This window comes from Drosophila miranda, chromosome XR (genome assembly GCF_003369915.1).
Source record: "Drosophila miranda strain MSH22 chromosome XR, D.miranda_PacBio2.1, whole genome shotgun sequence".
NCBI lineage: Eukaryota > Metazoa > Arthropoda > Insecta > Diptera > Drosophilidae > Drosophila > Drosophila miranda.
This window is the reverse complement of record NC_046674.1, coordinates 8764793-8788966: the sequence shown is the minus strand read 5'-3', so window position 1 is coordinate 8788966 and position 24174 is coordinate 8764793. Positions and strand designations below refer to the sequence as shown.

Below are 24174 nucleotides of genomic sequence, written 5' to 3'. Positions count from 1 at the left end.
CCCGCCCAATTGAGCCGATAAGCACGAAGCGCAGTGCAGTGCAGTGCAGTCCAGCGCAGAGCAGATGCTCCCCTCTCGCGGCATGGCCATCATGTTTGTTTATCTGCAAAGCAACAACTGCAACAAAAGCAAATTCAAATCCAAATAGAAATAAAATAAATCCATTTTGGTCGGTATTTAGTATATCCTATGAACCAGGGTACCATGATTTTGATCAGATGTTGACCACACGAGAGAGGAAAGGGCTTCAGAACTTTTCTCCAATGGTTTCACAGCTCTAAAGCTCCCCTCTAGCTTTACGCACAAGCCGCTCTCTGAGAGCGCGCATTATTTACTCTCTCAAGCTTTGCTCAGGGTCTCGCCTGCGCTGCTTGCGAGCTGCGCAAATGCCTACCGAAAAAAACCGAAGCCAAGAGACGTGCATTCTGGGCAGAGCAATCAAGTTGTGTTTTTCGGCTCCTAAAATACCACCATAGAAATGATGCCTTTAAAGGGCATGTAACGCTTCGGTCACCGAGGCCGGCACTCATTTCTGGTTGTTGCTGTTGCTGGCGTTGTGCGTGGCATGTGCATCGGCTGCTGCTTAATTGCGTGCAACTTTCAGCGGCCAAATTAAATGTAAAGATTGCATTTTCAATGTTCACTAAATAACGCCAAAAATTCAAATATCGACTTTCAGTCGAGCAGGAGAGAGGGGGAAGAGACAGAGATACAGAGCACTCAACAGCACTAATAAGATAACAATTTATTTATGTTTACTTCCAGCCAAAAAAAGCAATAAAATCAACGGCAACAGCACCACCAACAAGATAGATAGCAAAAGCAACTGCAAAAACCGTAACAGGCCGTTGAACGGTGGTACAGCAACAACTGCAAGCTCGAGAGAGGGAGATTTAACGATTTGCTGAGAGAGAGAGAGATTGGAAACTGCAAGCAAGAAAGAGAGCAGAAACTGCAAGCGCAAATCGATCTGGGAACAAAAACTGCCTGCGAAAAAGGTGCGAGGGTCAGCGATTAAGAAGGTAAGACAAAGACAGAATGCTTGATATACAAATTCGACACGTTTGTGCATGCATGATTATGTGTGTGGGGAAAAACGGTAGCCTTTGAGCATAAAGTAGATTAAAAATTTCACAAGGGCAGACGGATTGAAGGATTGAAGGCTTTGAAATGGTTTGCAAAGCATTCAAAATCCCATATAAACCACATATTTGATGAATTTCAGCGAAATATAAATATGATTTGTAGAATCTCTTGTACCGAAACTAAGATCCGATTAAGAATTGTCGGTTTTCATGGTCTGTTTTCGGGTGCCCCCCCAATCTAAAGTAGAGACGAATAAATCACGTATTTTCATTGTTTTGGCACTGATTTAATCAGTTTGGTCTCTTTGGCATCTCAAGATTTAGTGGTCGGCCATTAAAGAGTTTTGTAATTTGCATAAAACATTTGATATCTTCCGCTAAATAGAGTCAAAGCGGACTAAGAGAACTAGTTCAATGGCATTTGAAAATAATATGCCGGCCCTTCAGTGCATTGACTTGAAATCTCTTAAAGAAACTATGTAGAAATGTAATCAATACCCCCTTTAATTTCTCAAGTCTCAAGTCAAAGTTGAGTCATTAACAGTCGGCGCGGTAACCATGGCAGTGCAGTGCTGTGCAGTGCCTCTTTCATGATGAGGAGAAGATTCGTTTGAGTGTGGCAGAACCGCCAAAGTTTGCGATGCGGTCAGCGAAGAAGTGGCTTCTCTGGCCACATAATAATTATCGTTTAATAGGCAACTCTATGGCGTTGGGCAGGGCGGTGCGGTGCGGGGTGGGGCGGGGCAGGGGTTAGGGGTCACAGTGGAGCGGATACCGCAAGGCCAATCAAAGCGTCATTGAAACGGAAACGGAAACTGCAAGTCAAATGGCAGTCGGCCACAGGAAATGAGGCGCACAAGTGGCCAAGACAGAGAAGAAGAGTGTGAAAGAGGTGGCCGAAGTGCGGTTACTACACAGCGACCGCAAATTAACGCCAATCCCACACCGAGAGAGCCCACCATCAACATTCCTGAGGCCGGGCATTCCCGTAGCGAGATAGTGATATTCTGATGAATTATTAAACGAGTGCCACTCGAATGCAGTAGCATCTCGGAATCAGCATCAGCAGCAGCACCACCACCACCACCACCATTTTCCATTGCCATCTCTTTGTTGTTGGCCAAAAAGTGACCAAGGCAACGTTTGTCAACGTCGTTGGCTTCCGCGGTTCTGTGGCGACTCTGACTTCGACTCGACTCCACTCCCTGGCTCCTGGCTCCTGGTTCCTGGTGGCTGAATGAGCGCTCAAATGAACACCGCAATGAATGTGCGCCGCATGACAAATACGTAAAGTTTCTTTTGAAATTAAGCAGCATTTGCTGCCAATTCTTAACTACATCAGCGCCCGAGCCAAACTTTGTCCTCTTTCCGTGCGCTCTCGCTCTCTCTCGCTCTCGCTCTCGCTCTGTCTTTCTGACACTTTCTGTGGAGCTCTGCTCTTGGAGTAGTTTTTCTTTTGGCTCGCTGGCTGGCTGGCGAGAGGAGAGCTTGCTCATTTCAAACTTTTGACACAGAAACTAATTTTGGCAAGCGGGCGTCAACCAGTCAACCGAGATGCCAAAGCGAACGGGAGAGTGAGTGGGACAGAAGCGGAAACGGAAGCACCCCCCCCCCCCAAAAAAAAAAAAACAACCAAAGAATCAGCTCCAACTGCAATCTCTCTCTCTCTCTCTCTTTCTCTGTCGCTGTCTTCCTCTGGCTTTTCATTCTCTTAGTGATTGCAATATTTCATTGCCTTTGCGGTTCGTGTGTTGCATACTTTTGAGCGCGATGTCGCTGAGGTTTTGCCTTAATTAATTGCCACAGCTCAAGCTCCACACCGCATCACTTCCTTCCTTCCGTCCGCCCTTCCTGCCTTCCGTTGCCCCTTTTTGAATGCATTTTTCCCTGCTGTGAATTTCGTGCCTGGCATTTTGAAGCATTCCCCTTGGACTTTGAATGTCACTTTAATTGTCATTTGATTTGATTTATCCCCCAAACTTAAGCTCAAACACCAACCCCAACCCAAACCCCAACCCAAGGCCTCCTCCACTCGCTGGGTTTATCTTGTCTTCCGTTGGTCGAGCAAATTAACGCTTCAGATATGGTGCGATGTCTCTCTGGGAGGTCGGCGGTCGGCGGTCGGTGGTGGTAGGGAGTGAAGCTGTCAAATCAAACTTCCCGGGACTTGTGCAGATTTATGACATTTTGATTAGGCGATAAGTGTCAAAGCTGCATTAGTATCTCTCTCTCTCTCCCTCTCTCTCTGGGTTGGGGCATGTCCAGCTAAATGACAAGCATTTGCCTCATGAATATGCCACAATTTCGATGGCAATTTAAACGAGGGGGGAGGGGGGATACCCGAGTACGTACACCTTAAAAATGTTTCAATTACTCGCAAAAGTGCTGCTTCTCTATGCATATAGAAACGGAAGGAAGATTTTCAAACAAAATTTCCTTGCGAAAATAAGCCATTAAACGAGAGATAGCCAAAAAGTGTACATTTGAGGAGTGTGTGTGTGTGTGTGTGTGTGTGTGTGTGTGTGTGTTTGCCAATCATATTTTGTTGAAACAGGACACGCCAGGACGAGGGATGGCACGAGGCACTCTCTTATCTCTGGGGAATCGATGCCCAATGCCCGATGCCGTTCTGGGAGCTTGTTGTGTCAATTACATGGCTAAAATGTTCACACCTTTCGTTAATAATGCAAATGCGAAATGCAAATGAAGGTAGCAGCAGCCAGCAGCCAGCAACCAGCAACCAGCAGGCGTTGCCGTTGCCGTTGCAATTGAAGATATAGATACAGATACAGATACAGATACAAATGCTATGGCAGCAACCCATCTAACAGATACCGGAATAGAGCCAAAGAGCTCAAGCTCTGATTGCATTTCATTTTCAATTTAACTTACTTTTATTTCGAGCAATGAAGAAGAGTGGAGCCGTAGCCAGAGATGGAGCCGGAGCTGCAGCTCCCGGTTTTTGCAATTACCATCGAATGGAACGTGGACCCACACCCTGGGCTCCCCTGAACAGGAGCGGAGTGGCGTAGAGTTGTGTGAGGGAAGGGGAGGGGGAGGGGGAGGGGGGTATGGATGTAGCGGAGACCGACAACAGCAGTTGGGATTACATTTTCAATATTTTCTCAGCAGCAGGCAGCAGGCAGCATCATCATTTTTTTATTCGCTCTCTTCTCCATTGGCGCTGCGAGGCTCTTGCCCTTCTTGTCATTGTTCGAGGCCCCCCCCCCCACCCCCTTCCCCACCCCTTTTTTTGTCCCCTTTTCTCGCCTAGATTCTTGTGCACTATGGCCATAAATTTTTAACTACAACAAGCTCTTGAATGCAATTACTTTTCAATCTTTTTTTTATTTTTTTTTTTTGTATTTTTGCCTTATGCCTCACTCGGCGACGAGACCGACCCCTCTTCACACTGTCTATCTGTCTGTGTCTGTGTGTGTGTGTGTGTGTGTGTGCGTGTGTATTTTTGTTCTATAGTTTCAACGCGAAAATTGCTTATTTCAACATTCAACTTGAGAAAAAGTTTCGTTGCGTCTCGTTACGTTTTTTAAAAAATAAAAAAAAACACACAAAATAAAAGGAAAAGTTTGCCATAATTTTTGCCAAGAGGTCTATCACTTTCTTCGCCTTCCACTTGCCCTCCATCTTTCCCTCTCTCTCTCTGTCTCTCTCTCGCTTTGATTGCTTTTATTTCTGCTCTCTTCTGGCCTCCTGGTATTTATTTTAACCCGAGCAAAAAGTGGCTTGAACTTTGTTTTATTTGATCAGGAATCTGACATGATGGCTGGCTTATGCAAAAGAAGGCCAAGAAAAACTTACGACACTGAAATCTGCCCAGCGACACTTTTACCCCCCCCCCCCCCCCCCCCCTTTTTCCCAGCCCAGAGAAAATGCACTTTTCCCCGGGGGCAGTTATGAAAGTCATTTTACGGCTAAAAAAAAAGAATCCGGCCATCAGAGACTGGAAGTTGGAGATTAACTGGAGGAAAAAAAAAAAAGTATAAGTATCAGTAGAGGATTAGGGGGATTAAGTTTGCAACAAAAAAACGAAGAATTTTATTATTATGGAATGCCGAAAGATTGCGTTTGGCAGGAAGAACGCCGGAGAGCAGTCCTGTGGTCGCCATTCGGGAGATCATTAATGAATCGTGGAAGGAAACGGCAGCTGCTCTTCGACTGGCCTAATCCGCCTTCCTCCCCTCTCCCGTTCACCCTTTTGCTGTGGCTGTGGCACAGTGCCTCAGGATTGTGCATGTCCTCGTCCAGCAGTCGAGCATATGTCCAGCTGCTGTGGGAAATTACGTTGTTTAATGTCTTTTAATCTTTTTATACAGGAGCGCAATCTAGAGAACAGGAGCACTCGTCGCCGGGAGTGTAGTGTATTTTTTGTTGCATTTTCGGTGCATTTGGCAAATGATTTTAGTGGCCGCGTGGGCGGATTAGTGCAACGGATTAAGAATGAAAATGTTTGCAAAATATGAAAAGTTTATGGTCCGGTCGGCAGATTAAGAATGAATGTTTTTTATTGCGGCCAGCAGAGCAGGACCTTGCAGGACAGGGCAGGGCATAAGTCAAAAGTGCCACAGGTAGCCCCACAGGTAGAGCATCGCCCACCGCTGATGCACGAAAAAACATTAGGGATGTGCGGGTGGGTGTGGCAGGTAGATATTGAGGCTGGTGAGTGGTATAAAAAGCAGAGGCAGTGCTGGAAAGGACATCAAACGAGCCGAGAGCGTTGAAGCAGTGACATTGCAACAGCAGCAAACAAAAGGAGCAAGCCACAAACCAAAGATCGACAAAATCGAAGATGCCACGCTACCAGAAACTCATCAACGAGGACAGCACCATGGAGACGTCTACGCTGCCCCAACAGAAGCACTCCAAGCAGCCGCAGGTGGAGCACCAGCTGCAGCATCGCCATCAGTACCAGCAACAGCCCCCGAACGTGGGCTACCATCTGTATCTGTATCGGCAGCAGCTGGCGCGCCGCAACGTGGAGTACATGCGCCTGTCCAAGGCCAAGTACTGCATCACGGACACCCTGCTGGCCAAGACGGTGCGCAACCTGAAGGCCTGCAGCGTCGACGAGCTGAAGACGGTCAACAATCAGATTGTGTTCCGGCACAAGCTCAAGCATCAGATCCGTCGCCTGCGCAAGCTGCAGTTTCTGGGCATTAAGAACGCCAATCCACAGATGGAGAGCACAGAGCTGTGAGGAGGAGCAGGATCAGCGGAAAGAGCAGCCCTGGCTACGACTTGAGCTTAGCCAGGAGTGAGAGGAGCTCCCCTTTCAGAGGAGGACGATCATTCCCTTGGTCACAGAACAGGGTCATGACCTGTCAAAAAAAAAACAAAACATAGCTTAAGTGGCGGGCACTGCATTAATCTATATTTAAATCTCATTAGTTCTTTAATTATTTTAAGATTACGAAAAAACATACCAATAAATCTACAACTAAATGGAGACGCTGTCATAATTTGTCGAAGAGACAAAGGGAGAGGGGTGGGGAGAGGGTTGGGGGGGCAAAGCCAAAATCCAACTATCGTCTGTGGGCAATTTGTGGCATCAACTAATTGAGTTCTGTGTGTTTGTAGCGCCTTGACATGTGTCAGGACAAATCATCTTTTGGCTCCTGCTCCATTACGTGTCCCTTCCTTTGACCTCAAATTCATCAGAAATTTATTACTGTGTGTGTGTGTTTGTGTGTGTGTGCTCTCCTTTTGAAGAGGACTTTGAACTTGTCATCGATTTTGTTAGACATATGAATGGATGCCATGTAGAGCCAGACGCAGACATTGAGAGTCGCCTCGGTTTTTGGGTTCATTTCGGTTCGATTGAACGATCGATCGTCCCAGCGACGGCAGCAGCGGCAGCAGCGGCAGCAGCGGCAGCATCGGTGGCAGCGTCCGTTTAATTGGAAAATCATTTTGCCCAAAGCGCTTTACACTTAACTTAACACCGAACATAATTATTTTCACTCAAAATAATATTAATAAATGGAGTTTCCACCATTCCCCTTGGCCGGCCCCCTTTTCGGCCATAATAAATAAATGGCGCACATAATGCCGGCCAGTAAGTCAATTTTATTATTGAAATGAGTTGTGCGATGTTCAAACAAAAACCTCAGGCTGGGGCGACGTCAAAGTGCATGTGTGAGTGTTAACAATTAAAATGTATATGTATTTGTGATGTATATATGTGTGTGCGTGTGTGTGCGTGCCTGTGTGTGGGTGGTTGCAATTTGCCAACGCTCAAAAGTATGCTATGAAAAATGTCCAACATACACGCATTAAATTTTCCACACAATCAATTTTCTTGCCAAAAGGAGTGCACCAGAGAGAGACAGAGACAGAGAGAGGGAGAGGGAGAGAGAGAGTGAAAGCCATATGTTAATTTTCTATAAAATTGATTTATTTACGTACATATATGCATCGACATTTAATCGTTCAGACTTCCTGCTGCATGCAAATTTATATGTGAATGTCCTTTAAGGACAACAACAGCAGCAGCGGCAGCTGCCACATTGGGCAGCCTCTCAGACGACGACATGGACGACTTGTCGAGTCGATTAGTGAGCTTCATTATGTGCATCATTTTCATTATGTTTATTATGGCAGATAGAACTAAGGACTCCTGCACGCAGCCCCCCACCCCAGAAAGGGGGAGCCAACGTCTCGAGTTAATGCAATAAATAAAATTCCAACTGCACCATGGGGCATGTTTAGCCGCATGAAAAGCGACAGTAATCCAGAGACGGTTACGGTGACGGTGACGGGTGGGGAGGGGGGCCGGGGGCCTGCATAAGAAGTTGCCGCCTGTTTATCTTGGAGGTCCTCAATCTCTCTCCCACTCTCTCGCTCTCCTTTTGTTTATCCTGGTCTTGGGGAATGGGGTTTCCAGTCCAGGACGCTGGATGCTGGATGCTTGGGCCTGCCTGCCTGCCTGCCTGCCTGCTCCCTGTCACTGGCTGGCTGTTTTCTTTCAAAAAGTTGCTGCCCTGCTTGTTGTTGTTGCTGTTGTTGCTGTTGTTGGCCGGTGTTTGGTTAGACCAGAGCCGAGTCGCTTGGCTGCCTGCTTGGCCAACTGCCCTAATGAGTTTACAAAAAGTTTTGCTTTAACAAAATGCCAAGCAGAGGCAGTAGCTGGAGCAGCACTGGAATCAGGAGTTTAGCGTCAGGGGGCAGGGGCAGGGCTAGTGGGGAGTGTGGCAGGAACTGCCCAGCATGTTATACAAATTGCAAGGGGGACCCTGGACCAAAACTGTCATCAACGTGTCTCCCTCTCTGGCGCTGCCCCTCTCCACCTCCCTCTCTGACTGGTGTGGCAGTTGCAGGACGTGCATGTGGCTTTCTGGGGCTGGAGTCGCCCCCCATTTGTTTACCTATCCCATTTGCCGGCAAGTTGCATTGTTGCCTGGTTACTTGGCGACTAAGCAAGCGAAAGTTTTCGCATTTATGTTGCAGCAACAGAGAAAGACAAAAGACAGAGGGACAGAGAGACAGAGGGACAGAGAGACAGAGCGACGGTGTGGCTGGGCCAGAGAAGAATATGCATTTTAATTAGTTTAGCAAAGTTGCAACTGCAACTCGCAGACACCGGCGGAGGAGGCGTGGGCGGAGGCGGAGGAGGAGGACGAGGAGTCGTCGACGTCTTCTGGTCTGGTTAATTGCGCAAATTTAATGTCTTCTGCTGCTGCTGCTGCTGTTGCAGGCGTCCTCCCTGTGTCCCTGCAACTGTCATTTCACTTTAATGTGCATGTGGCACTGTGTGCGTGTGCGTGTGCGTGTGAGTGTGCGTGTGGCAGGGAAAAGTTTCCTTCTGCCTACAAGCAGCCTTCAGCCGCAAATGCAACACAAAACTTGTTAACATTTCACATTTCACCAAGTAGCAAATTCAATTAGTTTGTTGTCATCTCTCAGCAGCAGCAGCTGCTGCCCCTCCCCCTCCCCTCTCTGCACCCCCGTCTTGGAGAAAATTTTAGCAAATTACTTTAATGCCCCCCACAAGTTGCCACACATTAATTCCGGCCGTAATTTACTCAACTATTTTGTGGAATGTCTCTGCCACACATAAATTAATTTGTCTAAACATAAATCCGTTGACTGTTTTCCTGTTTTCCATGCGGCCGAAACGAGGCTGCAATTGATGGCAACAGCAGCAGCAGGTAGGGGGGGGGTGGGGGGGGAGTGGCAGCAGCAACAGCAGGGAGGGAGTGGCAGCAACTACAGCAGGGGTAGGAGCAGCAGGGGTAGAAGCAGGGGTAGAAGAAAGAAAAAAACCTCATTAGGTTTTTCAATAAATTTAATTCAATATAAATAGAGTGCCGGCTAGAGTGGAGTCTCCCATCTTCCGTCCCTCCCGTCTCCCCCGTCTCTTCCGTGTGTCTCGTCTCGTGTCTGCCAGTCAGCAGTCAGGCACTTCATCTTCGTCTCCTTGGGTCTTCCTGTGGAATGCCCTGAGGCTCCTCCTTTTGTGTCCCTTTTTGGTTGCTGCAGACAGAGGCAGCGGCAGCAGCAGCAGCAGCAGCAGCAGCATTGCAGGAAGCGTCAAAGTTGCACACGTCGCCGTCAGCGAGGACTTAGAGCAGCTGATGATGCAACGAGTATTCCTCCTGCTGCTGCTGCTGCTGCTTCTGTTGCAACTCTGCCTCCTGTCACTCCTCTGGCTGCTCCTCCTGCCTGAGATGGAGACGGAGACTGGGACTGAGACTGGGGCTGCTCTTCTTCCTGCTTGGTCTGTTTCCACTACAACGCTTGCCGTGTGCTGGGATGTCTGGGCTTATACACTGAAACAAATGAGATTTAGAGAGATTTTTAGGGCATTTTCAGGGCAGATTACGGGCTAAGGCAATCAATAATTCTAGTTTAAAAGGTAAACCCTATATGGGATGATAGTTCTATGTGCTGGGGAGTGGAGAGAGGGGTGGGGGTACTCCTTCTCCTCCTCCTTGGACTTTGAGGATGATAATCGAAGAGAATCCGTACCTCTGAAATATTTCTCTCAGTGTTTCCTTCTGCAGCATCTCCTGCTCCAGCATACTCTCTCCCCCCCTGTGCATTCTCTAGATATATTCTCTATTTCTCAGCTTGAGCCGCGCTTAGTCGGGCGTTGGCGAACGCGTAAATTTGGCGCTTCAAAGCAGTGATTATGTCGTCGTCTGCTGCTGCTCTCTCTCTCTCTCTCTCTCTCTCATTTTCTTGGCCAATTTTTCTTCATTATTTTTTTTGTGTTGTTTTTTGCTCCTGACTGGAGCGGCGCCGACGTCATCAGTTGAATAAATTAAGTTGCAGGCAAACAGCTAAATGAAATTGTTAATTTGAAGCTGCACAGCGGAGTGGAGTGGAGTTACACCTGAGAGGAGTTGCACGAACTGCGGATGGTCTGTGGAGACCTGCTGGCCGCTAAGCCGCTTATGGCATGATCTCAATCCCAGTGAGCACAGAGCCATATGCTGGACATCAATGGAAGTGCTTCCCAGAGGAGGAGGAGGAGGAGGAGCAGGAGGAGATTCTTGTTCTGCTTTTGTGTGCCAGTGGACGGTGCCCTCGTCTGCAGTCTTTGTGCCACAGTGCGGCAACTGTTACCTCTTTGTATCACCATTTGATCCCAGCCTTTGACTCACTGCCAGTGCCCCCTCCCCTCCCCCTCCGTCCCTCCGCGTTCCCTCTGTAATTGCAATTTAAATGTTTGGCCGTAAATTGGCAAATGATTGCTTGAATTTATATTAAACTTTAACCCTCGGCCACTTAATTAGCTCTCGTGGAACTTCAGCTTGGATTTCGATTTGGCGTTAACTACTTTTTCATATGGCCATCAATCTGTGGCGGTTGCAAGTTGCCTGTGGGTGGCTGTGCAACTGCCCCAAATAGGGCCAAGACAATAACAAAAATGGGAAATGGCGAAAGAAACGAAAGAAACGGAAGAACTTTTGTGCAACGAAAGAGAGAGAGAGCGGGCGAGAGAGAGGGCGAGAGAGAGAGCGCGAGAGAGTCAACTTGAAAATATATTGAAAAATGCAGTAGTTTTCCCACCAGAGAACCCACCCCCGCCCCCGCCCCGTTCTTACTTTTTTTTTCCTGCGATTTCTCTCTGTGGAAACTTTTGTGCAAGTTCTTCCCTTTCGGTGTCCTGCTGTCTCCCCCCTGCCCCCCCCTCATAGAATGCTCTGCTCTGTGCCTTAGCCTTTGCTTAAACTGACGTAAATTTATAATGACAAATTGCATTTGGAGCAAATGCGGCGAAAAAAAGCACAGAGACAGAGGGAAATCGAAGGGGGGGAGAGGGAGAGGGGGAGGGGGAGGGGGAACGGGAACTCTCTCCTGGAGTTGCGGCCAATTGAGCGTGAAAAATTATGAAGCTAGAAAGAAAATGGATTAAACTTGAGCCAGGAAAACCGAACAGAGACAAAGAGAGAGAGGGGCAGGGGCAGGGGCAGGGGGGAGGGGGAATGCTTAATTACAGTTTAAATCCGCTTAAATGCAAATGCCCCAATTTGATTTTTGCATATTGGGTTTGATTGTTGATTGTTGATTGCGGAAGCAAGTGAATAATGAATTGACAGAGAAGACAAGTTGCCAGTCAACTGCAGGATGGCTCGATCCAGACGTAAACGATAGCTGGGCCAAAAAAAGAGTCAACACATGTCCCAAAAAGAGGGAAAAGTAGGCTCAAAAAGGAGTCCAAAGATGCATTAAAAATAGGGCTCAAATAGGAATTAAAAGATGGCTCGAATGGGAATTAAAAGCTGGCTCGAATTGGAATTAAAGGATTGCTCAAATAAGAGTAAAATGATGGCTAGAAAAAGACCAAAAAGATGCCTCAAATAGGAGCAAAAGATGCCTCAAATAGGAGCAAAAAGATGGCTCAGAAAAGTGTAAAAAGATGGCTCTCAAAAACAGTGCAAAGATGCATCAAATAAAAATAAAAGGAAGGCCAAAAAGATGTCCGTAGTGTGATTAAACTATGCCTCACATAAGACCAAATAGGTGGCTTTAGTTAGGGGTAAAAGATGGTTTAAATAAAAGGTATATGAAGGCTGTAGCAAGAGGAATAACACTGAAATAATTACTTAAATAAAAGCCAAAAGATGGCCAGAAGATGGCCTGACAAGATGGCACAAAAAGTACTAAAATATTTACTGAAATAAAAGCCAAACGATGGCCAAAAGATGGCTCGAATGAGAGCGGAAATGCCCCTCAAATGACAGTGTAATAGATGCTCCCAAGTGGAGGTGAAAGATGAAATGAAACAAGAATGAAAACTTTCCCTCAAGTATAACAAAGGAAATTTAATAATTATCAAAGAAAATTTATCCACAAACAAAACACAAAACAAAAATACCACACAAAATATAATTAAATTTTTGTGTTTGGAATAAAGTAAAAGGCTTGAAATATTGTTTGAGCCACTGAATGTGCTGCATAAACTGATAATTTAATCCTCGGGCTACCAGATTGATTGAATTTCCCGCAAGGATATGGCCACATTCCATCCATCAGTCGGCAAAGGGACAGGGACCCACTCTGCGTTTGAGAAATGTAAAAACCAGTGAAACCTGAAGTCTGAAGAAAGGACCTTTTGCTGTAACAAACAATCTACCAGCCACCATATCAGTCAGGCCAACAGCAGAGCCACAAAACTGGCTTAAATTTCACTGCCCAACGCCTTTTCTCTCTGTTGTTGTTGTTGTTGTTGCAGGGCTATGGGCTGCTGCTGGGGCGCCACCGCGTCAGGGCGATAAAGCAAAAAATGACACGTTTTTAATTTTACTTTACACCTACACAAAAGGCAACAGCCACAACAAGGAGTGGCAGAGGGAGTGGGAGAGAGACAAGGAGCTGTAATCAAAACTGCAAGAGAGCAACAGTCACAACAGCAACAATAAGCGGGTGGGAGTGGCAACTTGCAACAAGAAAAACTGAAGGTGGCAACAGCAACAACTGAAAGGTGACAACAATGCAACTAACTGGAGAAAGAACGCAAGACAAAATGGGGGCCAGGCGGGCAGGCGGGCAGGCAGTAGAGACGACAGACCACAGACGAGCGACGAGCGACGACCGACGACCCTTGGAACCAGAACCCAGAAACCTCCAGAGTTTGAGAGCTTCAGAAAGAGAAAAATTAGATTTATCACGAGCGGTTGCCGGAAAAATTGTCAACATTTATCAACATTTTTCAACGGGGGCAGCAACAGCGCCAGCAGCAGCAGCACCTCAAGAAAACTACATCAACAGCAACAAAAGGCAATGCAAAAGGAAAACTCTCTGTGTTGCCAAGGCTAAGCCAAGTCCAAAGTATGCCAACACCTCTGGCCAACGGGAAGCTGGCGCTGGGTCTCGTTTTTAGCTTTTTTTTTTTTTTTTTTTGGCCGCGTGGGAGCGTGCTGCACCGCACTGCATTTTGATTAATATCCGCAACGTCAAGCCATGGCCGCTCTCTCGAAAGTTGCAACAACAACAATTGCCACACGCAAGAGCGCCCGTTCGAGAGCCGAGAGCCGAGAGCCGAGAGCCGAGAGCCGAGAGCCGTTGATTGTGAAAAGTGGTCACGAGATGATGACAACAAATTCACTGGCGAAATGAAAACGAACGAAGGAAGGAACGCTTTTGCCTGTCAGTGGAGGAGCATAGAGTGTAGTGGAGGAGCATAGAGAGTGTAGTGTAGGTGTTGCTGCTGGCCACCAGTCTCTCCAATCCACTCCACACTCCACTCTCTCCATTCTCTGCTCTAGTGAAAGCCAGCAGGAGAACGACACAGAGAGAGGGAGACCATGAATGCGGTGTTTATATTCTTTTTTGATTGGACCCAAAGAATGCTTGAATTATGTCTGCTGATTGAGATTTTCACTGGGAAAACCCAGAGAGAGAGGGAGAGAGGAGTGAGGGAGAGAGGAGAGAGGAGAGCAATTAATTTTGGGGCTAAAAGTGGGTAGGACGAAGCCTGGCAATTATCTAAAGTGAAGCCGAGATTATTTAATTAAGAAAAACATGCAGAATTAAGAACCAAATTTTAATCAATTTTCTATGGGGCTTCATGGGGTTTAATCCGGAACTCTTCCATCAACTCTTTTTGCCAGCAGCTGCTCCCCGCTCCTCCACTGATGAAAGTGAACCCCCAACCCTCCCCCCCCAAACACACACACACACACACACATACAAATACACATACACCCCTTTGCCCCACAAACACATAATCGCATTTTGAACTTTTTCAATAATAAAACTTTTCTAAACGGATTTCCCGCTGGACGGTTGCGCTTTAATAATTTCTGTTGTTTTATCTTTCGTTTTTTTTTTTTTGTTCCGCAGAGAAACAAAGGATCAACAGAGCGGGCAGCAGGCTTAGAGGAAGCAGTAAGGGTCAAAGTGCATCAAAGGCATTAATTTAAATTGGATATTATGTGCGCAACGGCAGCAGGAACGACACAAGCCACAACCACTGAGAGGTAAGAGAGCTGAAATTTGAATAATGAGAAGATCCCTTAACCCCTCCCTCTCTCTCTCTCTCTGTCTCTCTCCCTCTCTCTTGGACCCTTAGCTCATGTATGACAAAACCAAGAAATCGTGGGGTCAACGGCTCAAGACACTCGGCAGCAGCCACAGTGGAGGAGACGCCTCTCTAGGCACCGTCAGCGGTATGCAGGCCATGCAGCAGCTGCAGTTGCATATGCAGCACCAGCAGCACCAGCAGCAGCAGCAACAACAACAGATGCAACAGCAGCAACAACAGATGCAACAGCACCATGGACACCATGTACACCACTTGGCCGCCTACCAGCTGCCGCCGCCCGTTGCCGCCGAGTTCCTGCCCAGCGCCCTGTCGCGCTCCATGAAGTACGCCGAGCCCTGGATCTATGGCACTGTGCGGGGCATACCCGCGCGGCCCTCCTACGGCTACCATCACCATCACCAGCATCCCCATGCGGCGGCCATCTTTGCCACGGACGGGGGCGGCGACTCGCCCCTGAGGGGGGCCCTGGCAGTGGTGATCTGTTCGTGCGCCGAGTATCTGAACGGCACGAAACGTGACGTGAAGAAGGCGAGCGTATGCAAGAAGTGCAAAGGTTCGCGCCTGCCGCTTGCCACCATCGGGGGCGGCACTGGCGGGGGCACTGTCAGACTGCCAGCTGTCAGCAGCAGCAGCAGCAGCTGCAACGTCAACGGCAGGGGCAGCCGCCCCATGGCTGCCACAATGCGTGTGGTTAGTGCCACAAAGAAATCACGTCCCTCCATTCTGGATCCACAGAAGGATCCCTACGACCTGATGCGACGCACGCGACTCCTATCGCCGGAGCCGAGTGCCAGTGTTACCAGCAAGGACTCCCCCAGCAAGGAGGGAAAGTCACGTAGCCGCGAAACGGCCACGGTGTCCACAACGAGGGGTCGCACCCGGACCAGGGCACCGCTGCCCCCGGCAAAGGCAGCAGCAGCAGCAGCAGCAACCTCTGCGGCACCAGAGCCCGCCGACTGCTGGCTAATGGAGGACAACGATGCACTGCTGCAGAGCAGCGGTCTCCAAGGCAGAGCCTCCAGCGCCGGCAGCAGTCGCCGCTCCATCCTTCGCTGCAACGTCAATCCCTACGACCTGATCTCAATTGAAAATGGGAAGCAGAACCAGCAGCAGAACCAGCAGCAGAGCCATCAGCAGCAGCAGCAGAAGAAGAAGCAGTCGGCCAACTCCATCTATGCGGATGATTTCGATGTGGCCGACGCCCAGCTGCACGACGACGAGCTGGAGCGCCAGCGGAGCGAGCAGCGGGAGAAGGGGAAGCGCAAGAAGTTCTATGGGAACAATGTGGCGGCCATTGCCGGCCAGAGGATTAGCCTGGGCAAGGAGAAGCCCATAGCAATCGATCCGTCCGATTCGAGTGACAGCTATGAGCGGATCATTATCGCCTCCGCCTCCGCCTCCGCCACCGCCACCTCCTACTCCTGTTCTTCGGCGGAAGCGGTGGCGCAGTCTACTCCGCCGCCTGTGGTGGGGCCGCGACGTCCGCCCCGCAATAAAAAAGCTGATGAGACGGCAGCCATCCACCCGGAAGCGCCTTTAACTGCAATAATGCCTGTAACTCCTTCAAGGGCGACACCAACTGACGATGAGAATGATGAAGAGAACGATGATGGTAACGATGGCTCCGCGATGGCCTTTACAGTGCTCACTGTGACGCCCACAATGCCGGCCATCAAGTCCATACTGAAGCGCCGTCCGTCCACACTGGAGTTGCCTTCAGTCCAGTCTCCGCCGCCTCCCGCCGTCCTCCTGCCCGACGGTGGAGTGGCGCCAGTGCTGACGCCTTCGGGCAAGTCACAGTTCTACATTCCGACGCCAACGAAGGCGACAGCTGCCACGCCCACGGCCACAGCTGCAACAGCAACAGCGATGGCGATGGCGATGGCAACGGCAACATCAACACCTACACCCACACCCACGTCCAGTGGCACACCAGGAGCGAATGGTGCGACGATGACGCCAACATCCACATCGAGTTCACGCAAAAAAGTGCAATTTATGGTCGAGGATAAAATCATAGCCACGACAACGGATACGGCGGCGACAACTGATGACAGCAGCGATGCCAGCAATGCCAGCAATGCCTTTGTTGGCCCAGCCACTGGGGCGGGATCTGCTGCTGACGAAGCAACAACAACCAGGACAAACTATGAGTACTACAATCGCAAGAGAAATGCAACAGCAGCAGCAGCGGCGGCGACAGCGGCAGTAGGGAGAGCGGCAGCAGCAGCAGCAGCAGCAGCGGCGGCGGCACAGCAGGAGACATTTGCGGCTGACGTTGATGATGAGCATAACTTTACAACTTCCGCTGAACCAACAGCAACAGCAGCAACAGCAGTGACAGTGGCAACAGCAACAGCAGCAGCAGCAACAGCGTTGCACATTAAGCCGGATAGTTTGCATTATGAAGATGTGCTGCCGCCGCTGCTGTCCGGGCATCAAATATTTGACAAGAGCAACAGCGACAGGAGCAGCGAACCAGCAACTGAAATGCTGCCAAAATTATTATTGCCAGCGGAGGAGGATCCAGCAGCAACAGCGGCATGCCACTCGGGCATGGGGTCCCCGCATGTGACTGCAAATGCTGTCAGCAGCGTTTTGCCAGACGGTAAGTACCAGACCATAGAATCTAGAAGCTGCCACTCTACCACCATTCAAACTGTCCCCTGGTTGCCATTTGCCCGTTTGCCCTTTTGGCCATGGCCTTTTGTTGGCTTTTAATTATGACGGCAAAAAGAGTAGAAGAATGAATGTGCGAAGTAAGCAGTTTTTCCGTTACCAAGTGCCACACGAACACTCGAAAGGGAAACCGAACCCCCGTCCAAAGAGGGCAGGCCACATGCCACATGTCCAGGTCTATTCTTTTGCCACATTCTCCCAGCAACAACTAGTCTGTCTGTCATTCATTCATTCATGGATGGACACTGTTTATTTTTGAGTGAAAATGCAGCAATTGTTTGCTAATTGCTCATCACCGCAACGCGCCGCACCGCACCGCACCGCACCGCACCGCACTGCATTATATTACGTATACGCAAAGTTGACGACGACACTTTATGCATTATACAAAATGTCCCCCCGCCCGCCTACCCCTTTCGCACAAGCACAAGAGGGGGAGGGTGGAGTGGAATGAAAATAGCAGAGGAAATGGTTGTGGCACTGCCAGAGCCAATTGAAATGGTGACATTTGAATGAGAACGATGGGGTCACACCTGCTTTTGCCTCTGCTGCTGCTGCAAGTTCACGGAAGGGTTAACACCATAATCAAGCATCAGAGACCCTCTCAGACCCACACAGACCCTATTGACACACAGTCAGAGGCACAGTCGTCTCCTCTCACATGCTGGCACCTCTCTATATGCTTTAAGCGACTGAAACCAGCTTTCCACATCCATCGAAAGGTGTCATGCCACCAGCACCACAACCTCCCACGGCACGTAGTTACGCGGCAAACAGAACGAGGACTACGAGGACTACGACGACTGCGACGACGACTAGGAGGCAGATAGTCAACGTGACATTTGCACCCACAAATGGCAGCAAAACCCACAGCGATATGCCACCAGAACTATGTACTTCTCATATGCATGGGGCCTTTCCTTTCCCTTCTCTACGGGATGCTGGCGCAGGAGGGGCGGAGGGGACACAGGGACTGCAGGCGCAGGAGGGGCGGAGGGGCGGAGGGGACACAGGGACTGGGTGGAGGCGTGTCGCACATGTTCGACTTCATTCAAAGCAAATTAACAGTCGACACAAAGACTCACACACACACACACACACACAGAGAGAGCGGTAGAGGGGGAGTGCGGGAGTATAAGGGAAACTTTTCATTCAATTAAGCCTTTTAAATGGAGGGGGGAGAGAGGGGGGATTCCTACGTGGAACAACTTGGGTCCGTCAGGACATTTAGTTCGAGAGTTCCGTTCGATTAAAGATCAAGAAAGATGTGTGCCCTACCGTTCTGATTAATTTTCGCCCGTCAGCCAAAAGACTGCCTTCTGGAATGTGGCTGCTATCTGCTTTGGGGCCCCAGACAATGACGATTCATGCCGCCATGCCGCCACAATGGCAACGACAGTGCTTATGGCTGTCTATTAGAGCTGCAGCTGCAGCTGCAGAGGGTGGGGGGGTGGAGTGTGCGGGGGGAGGCCCCATTGGGAGCGTCATAAAGGTGACATGGTCGTGGCAATGGGCGCCCACGTGTCGCTCTCCGCGAAGACAATTACAAAAGTTCCTCCTTTGCGTGGCTTTCGCTCTCTGCGGCTTCGTGTGTCTGCCGCCTGCCGCCTGCCGCCTGCAATTTGTTGCATTGTTTGTCGGTGGGTGCAACGACAGCGACTTCTCTGGCCCTGCTCTGGCCCTGCTCTGGCCCTGGCCAGGGGTTTAAGCACTTGAAAGTTGGCAAACTATTTTTGATTTGATTTTTGAAATTGGCTCGCTTTGGGCGCTTAGCGTAAGTTGGCGTTGCAGGCGCATGGACGACGCCCCCACCTACCCACCTACCCACCAGCAGAGACCACTCGCATTCCCCGCCCCGCCCCATGCGCCTCCCGTGATGATTTATGGCGCACGTGTTGCATTCACCGCTGCTGCCGCACAGCCAAAGCTTTTCAGAGAGTGGGTCGCCAGGTTAGGCCCAGACACAGCCAGAGACAGAGACAGAGACAGCGCCAGAGACAGAGACAGAGACAGCCGGGCCAAATCACAGTGAAAGGCATTAAAGTGATAGAGTCTGGTCGACGGTGAAATTTGCATTTTTAATGCCACCAAAGCCCACCCCACCGCCCCACCATGGCAGACGGCCCCCGGGTCCGAGGTCCTGGGTTTTGAGTCATGGCCATGGCCTGGGCCGGCCCGCGTTTTTGTGGATTATTAATATTTCATATTTGTCTTTGATAAGCGAAAAGTGCGCAAGCGACACACACACACACACACACACACACGAGCCATGCTGCAGACACAGACACAGACACAGACTTCTGTTGCATGAATGAGAGTCGTGGCAAATGCTGAAAATGGATTCGATTCGCAGTTCGGATTGGGATTGGAATTGGGTTCGGAATTAGGCATGTAGAAAGCTTTGCAGGAGGGTGTGTGCGGGGGGGGGGGGGGGAGAGACCTTTACCCACGCGATGAAATTATTTGGAATTTTGTTGATTTAAATTTAGAAAATCCTGAAATGGATACGAAGTGGGATTGGGAGAGCGCCAGGGGCCGCAAGCCTTAATATACTACCCATATTTATACGATTAAATAATTGGATTTTCTGTGACTTTCGGGGAGCGAGTGAGCCGTGGGTTGGCGTCCCTTTGCGTCTCTTTTCAGGGAGAAATTGACACTCTTTTAATCCATAAAAAGTATTTAAAAATACAAAATTACTTTCTTGCTTACAATATGTATCGCATAGAGCGATTGAGTCGGGTGCTTATAGAATTAAATATCACAAATATTAGTTCTTTGAGGCTCTTTTGGAGAGGAAATGCACACTCTTTTAATCCAAAAAAATTATTTATAAATATAAAATTACTTTGTTGCTTTAAAGGTAAAAAAAAAAACATCGTTGCCCACATCGATACAATATGTATCGCATCGTATCGTTTAAATGGTTTATTATTTGCTGTGAAATCAATTTGGAATCTTCTATTTCGACTTTGTTTGACTATATTTAATATATGTTTTAAATTCGAATCATGCCCCATAATCAATGATTCTCCTCTCTTCCCTGCCTCTTTTTCTTTTTTTGGGAAAATTAATAATAAATTGCAGCAGCAACATTAAATTGTGAAAATTGTGGAATGAAATAATTTAGCATGAATTTTCGCCAGCAACGGAAAAACAGGGGTGGGGAGGGGTAGGGGAGCGCAGGCGGCGGGCCAGGAAAAGCGAGTGAAACATTTCCAATTAACACGTTGCTGGCCGGCAGTAGTATTTCAAAGGAATATCTTCTATCCAGTAGCTGGAGGTATGGGATATTAAGTCATTAGCATTTTTCGCCCACTCTATCCCTCTCCCTCTCGCTCTCCCTCTCTCTATCTGTTTACACCCACTCTCTTTCTGTTGGCCGTGCTCTTTGGTCCATTCAGGGAAATTTTCGCTTTCCTTCCTCCGTTGGCCCCGCTGGCTTCGCTGGCTCCTTTGGCTCCTTTGGCCCCTCTGCTCTCATTGCTCATTGCTCATTGCAATTTGCTTCACTAATGTTTCTTCTCTGTTTTCAAACGTCTCTCCATTCATTTAATGGGCGTCTGCTTTAAATTCCTTTCTTACTCTTACAGCTCTCTCTCTCTCTCTCTCTCTCTGTCTCTCTTTCACTCTCTCTCGCTGGTCTTCTGGTCCATTCCTTTGGCTGCTCCTCTCAAATGAAGTGTGAACGAGAAAAGCGTTTGCCGCTTTCAAATGAGATTTTTAAATATGACCAGCAATTGTACGAATAATTCCAGAAATGCCAATACCAGAGAGAGACAGAGAGAGAGACAGTGGCAGAGCTAGAGTCTGAAGCCGAGTGGCAACATCTATGGGAGCAGCAACATTTCGTGGCAGCAACATTGTTACAGTTTCTGCATTTGCATGTTTTATATTCCCATGCTCAGCGGAAGTTGAGCCTCATGTCTTCATGTACTTTGCATATTTACACTAATAGAAATTGTGGCAGGCAATTGAAAAACGGAGCCCCAGCGCAGCGCCACACAAAACTTTTGCCACACAGAGACGGGGCAGCCATTGCTGTTGCTGTTGCTGTTGCTGTTGCTGTTGCTGCTGCTGTTCCTGTTTTATGTGTGGCAATAAAAAGTGTCGCAGGCTCTGGGGGCGGGGCCAGGGGCAGGGGCAGTGCCACTGCCAGTGGGCCATGGGGCAGTTTTTACGGCTCTTGTTGCTGCCTCCTCCGCCTGCTAGCATTGCTGCTGCGGCTATTTTATTGTTGCGACAACAGCAGTAGTGCTGCTGCATTTGTCTGTGTGTGTGTGTGTGTGTGTGTGTGCTTTATCTGTGTGTGTGTGTGTGTCCAGTGTCGTCCATTCCTCAAACTTAATATATCCTGTTTCCTGATTTTCATGACGTACTTTGGGATGGCCCTAGAAGTGCTCTCTCTCTCTCTCTCTCTCGCTTTCCCTGCTGTCCAGTTCTGGCCACAATTTCTTGGTGCTTGTTCCCCCCCCCCACTCCCTTCCCTGCCCCTTGAAGGACAACGACGCTTATGCTGTGTGCCATTTTCTGCATTTAAGTGCAATTCTATGCAAGAATGTGCCGACATGCATATTTGTGCTAAAGCCATTCCCCAGCCATTCTACTGGGTGCAGTATCCTACCCACTATCCTCGGTCTCTCCCTCTCTCTCTAAACCACTCTTCCTACCATTTCCCACTCCCTCCGTTTTAGCCACTCTCTTGGCCATAAAATGTTCGTTTTGCCAGCTAATGCATACAAATGCCTGATGCGCTTTTTGCATTACAAAAAGAACAACAAAATCAGTGAGAAAGAGAGCAGAAAGAGAAAAAAAAGGAGAAGAAGAAGAAGCAACCAAACAACAAGGAGAATCGAAGGGTGTGTGTATGCGTGTGTGTGCTTGTGTGTGTGTGTGTGCGAGACATGGGACATTCACTTTCCACTTGGCAAAAAAATGAAGTCCCTTCGAATTGGTTTGGCCAAAAAGCAATAAGCCAAAAAGGCCTCAACACTATGTGGGATAGTACCTTTGAAATTGCGAGAAGGATTCAACAGGAGAGTGAAAGTGAGAGGCAGAGAGATACAGAGAGAGATATCACAAGGGATAGGGACAGATAGATAAGAGACTAATTCTTGGGTGGCCCATACGAAATATGGGAGGAATACCCATTAAACAAGATCAAAACGAAACTGGAAGACCAGACCCAGACCCTGGAAGAAGACGAGAGGGGCAGCCAGTGGGTGCACTCTCTGGAGAGAGGCCTGAAAAGCGGAACGAGATAGCCAGAAACAAGGCAGTGCCCCTCATGGCAGTGCCTCTCATGGCCTGTGGGACATAGAAAGCCCTCCCCCAATTAATTGAATGAACAAACAAGTTCTTTAATGAAATCAGAAATAAAAGCCACCTTCTCCATCAATCTCCACTCTCAGTCTCGCTTGAGAATCTCTGACTCTGATTCACCTTCAATCGACTCGAATAATTGCAGCACCTTCCACGCTGCAATCTGCAATGAAATCCGGAAATCCGAAGTGCTCAAACTTTCAGCCGCATTCCGTGGTGGCAAAAGAAGTTTTTGCTAAGCGAAACGGATTTGCGGAATGGCCCCGATCCGAACTTAAATAAGAAATTAGCCAAAGCCATAACCGGAGCCAAAGTTTACTCGAACGAGAGAGAGAGAGGGAGGGAGATCTCTGGAGGGGTAGCACGAGGAGGAGCTCCCTGTCTCTTCCTGGTGTGTGTGTGTGTGTGTGTGTGTGGCCGTGGCCGTGGCCATGGCTAATGCTGATGTTGTGTCTGCAATCGATTTAGTTGCAAAATAAATTAAATTTTCCCCTCGCATCGTGTATCCCCGTAGCCCATGTGTGTGTGTGTGTGGCACACACAAAGTGCAAAGCCACAAAGTTTCCCAAAGCCGAAGACATAGACAGGAAAAGACAAATGAACTGCCATCGAGAATGCTCTCTCCGTGTCCATCTCCCACTCTGATGGTGCCACTGGCCCACTCTCCCTCTCTCCCTCTCTGTTCCTTTTGGCGTTAAAATATATATCGAGTGTCACTATCGATTTCTCACAGTGCATGTGATGCGAGGGCGAAACCCAAAAGGGAAAATCCATCAGGGGATGTGTCTGTGTGTGGCCGTGTGTCTCTGAGGTAACAAAATATTTGGCATAATAATAAAAGTGCATGATGCATGCTACGGCTCCAGAGGCAGAAGCATCCCCAAACAATAGTCAATGGTCGATGGTCGATGGTCGATGGTCAGGTTACAATTTTCCGATTACCAAAAGGGACAGTTCCCTCCCCTCCACCCCCCTGTACGTTACGTTCCTCTGGCAGATGATGATGTGGCATGTGGCACTGTGGCACTCTGGATGTGCAAGTTCAAGTTGTTGCCTTTTTGTTTTCTGGGGTTTTAAACAAAATTGCAAATTTTCCCCCCCCAGATCTCTTGAGAATATTGTAGTACGACAGAGGCGCATCAAAGACCGTAACGTTGTCCGGTGTATCTGTCCGTGTCTGTCTGTCTGTCTGTCTGTCCGTGTTTGTGTGTGTGTGTGTGTGGAACATGAAATGCCACTCTAAACGAAAGAGAAAGATATACATAGATGGGGCTTATGGCTGCTGCCATGATTGTTGTAATGAAACGTAACGAAACAAATCAAAGCCATGCGGCACGTGAGTGGCTCTGCTGAGCCACCACGAGTCCAGGGCCTGCTGACTGCTGCTGTGGCACCTCTTCTGCTTCCTGCATTGGAAATTATAAAATACATGAACAAGAGAGACCCACCATCCTCCATCCCTTGCCCATCCCCACCCCACCCCCCGTCGAGGGTCGTTTGTCTGGCACTCCGTCGAAGTGTATATCAAATGCTTGCATATTACTTGTATTTCTTTGGGATCTTTTCCTCAACTTTGTC

The 24174-nt window shown here is 48.7% G+C and overlaps 2 protein-coding genes across 9 annotated transcripts in view; both read left to right on the top strand.

Annotated features, from left to right (window-relative positions):
- The window catches only part of LOC108152338 (pneumococcal serine-rich repeat protein), a 122991-nt gene that overhangs the window by 71401 nt on the left and 27416 nt on the right, over positions 1–24174 (top strand). For all 8 annotated transcript variants that reach the window (XM_033386567.1, XM_033386565.1, XM_017281602.2 and 5 more), the window contains 3 exons: positions 766–1022; positions 14394–14530; positions 14623–17203. In XM_033386567.1, the coding sequence (XP_033242458.1) occupies positions 14626–17203 (2578 nt within the window). In that variant the 5' untranslated portion in view covers positions 766–1022; positions 14394–14530; positions 14623–14625. The remainder of the gene's footprint in view (positions 1–765; positions 1023–14393; positions 14531–14622; positions 17204–24174) is intronic.
- Positions 5778–6549, top strand: LOC108152341. Its single transcript, XM_017281604.2, has one exon. The coding sequence runs from the start codon at positions 5893–5895 to the stop codon at positions 6298–6300; it is 408 nt and encodes a 135-aa protein (XP_017137093.1). The 5' UTR covers positions 5778–5892; the 3' UTR covers positions 6301–6549.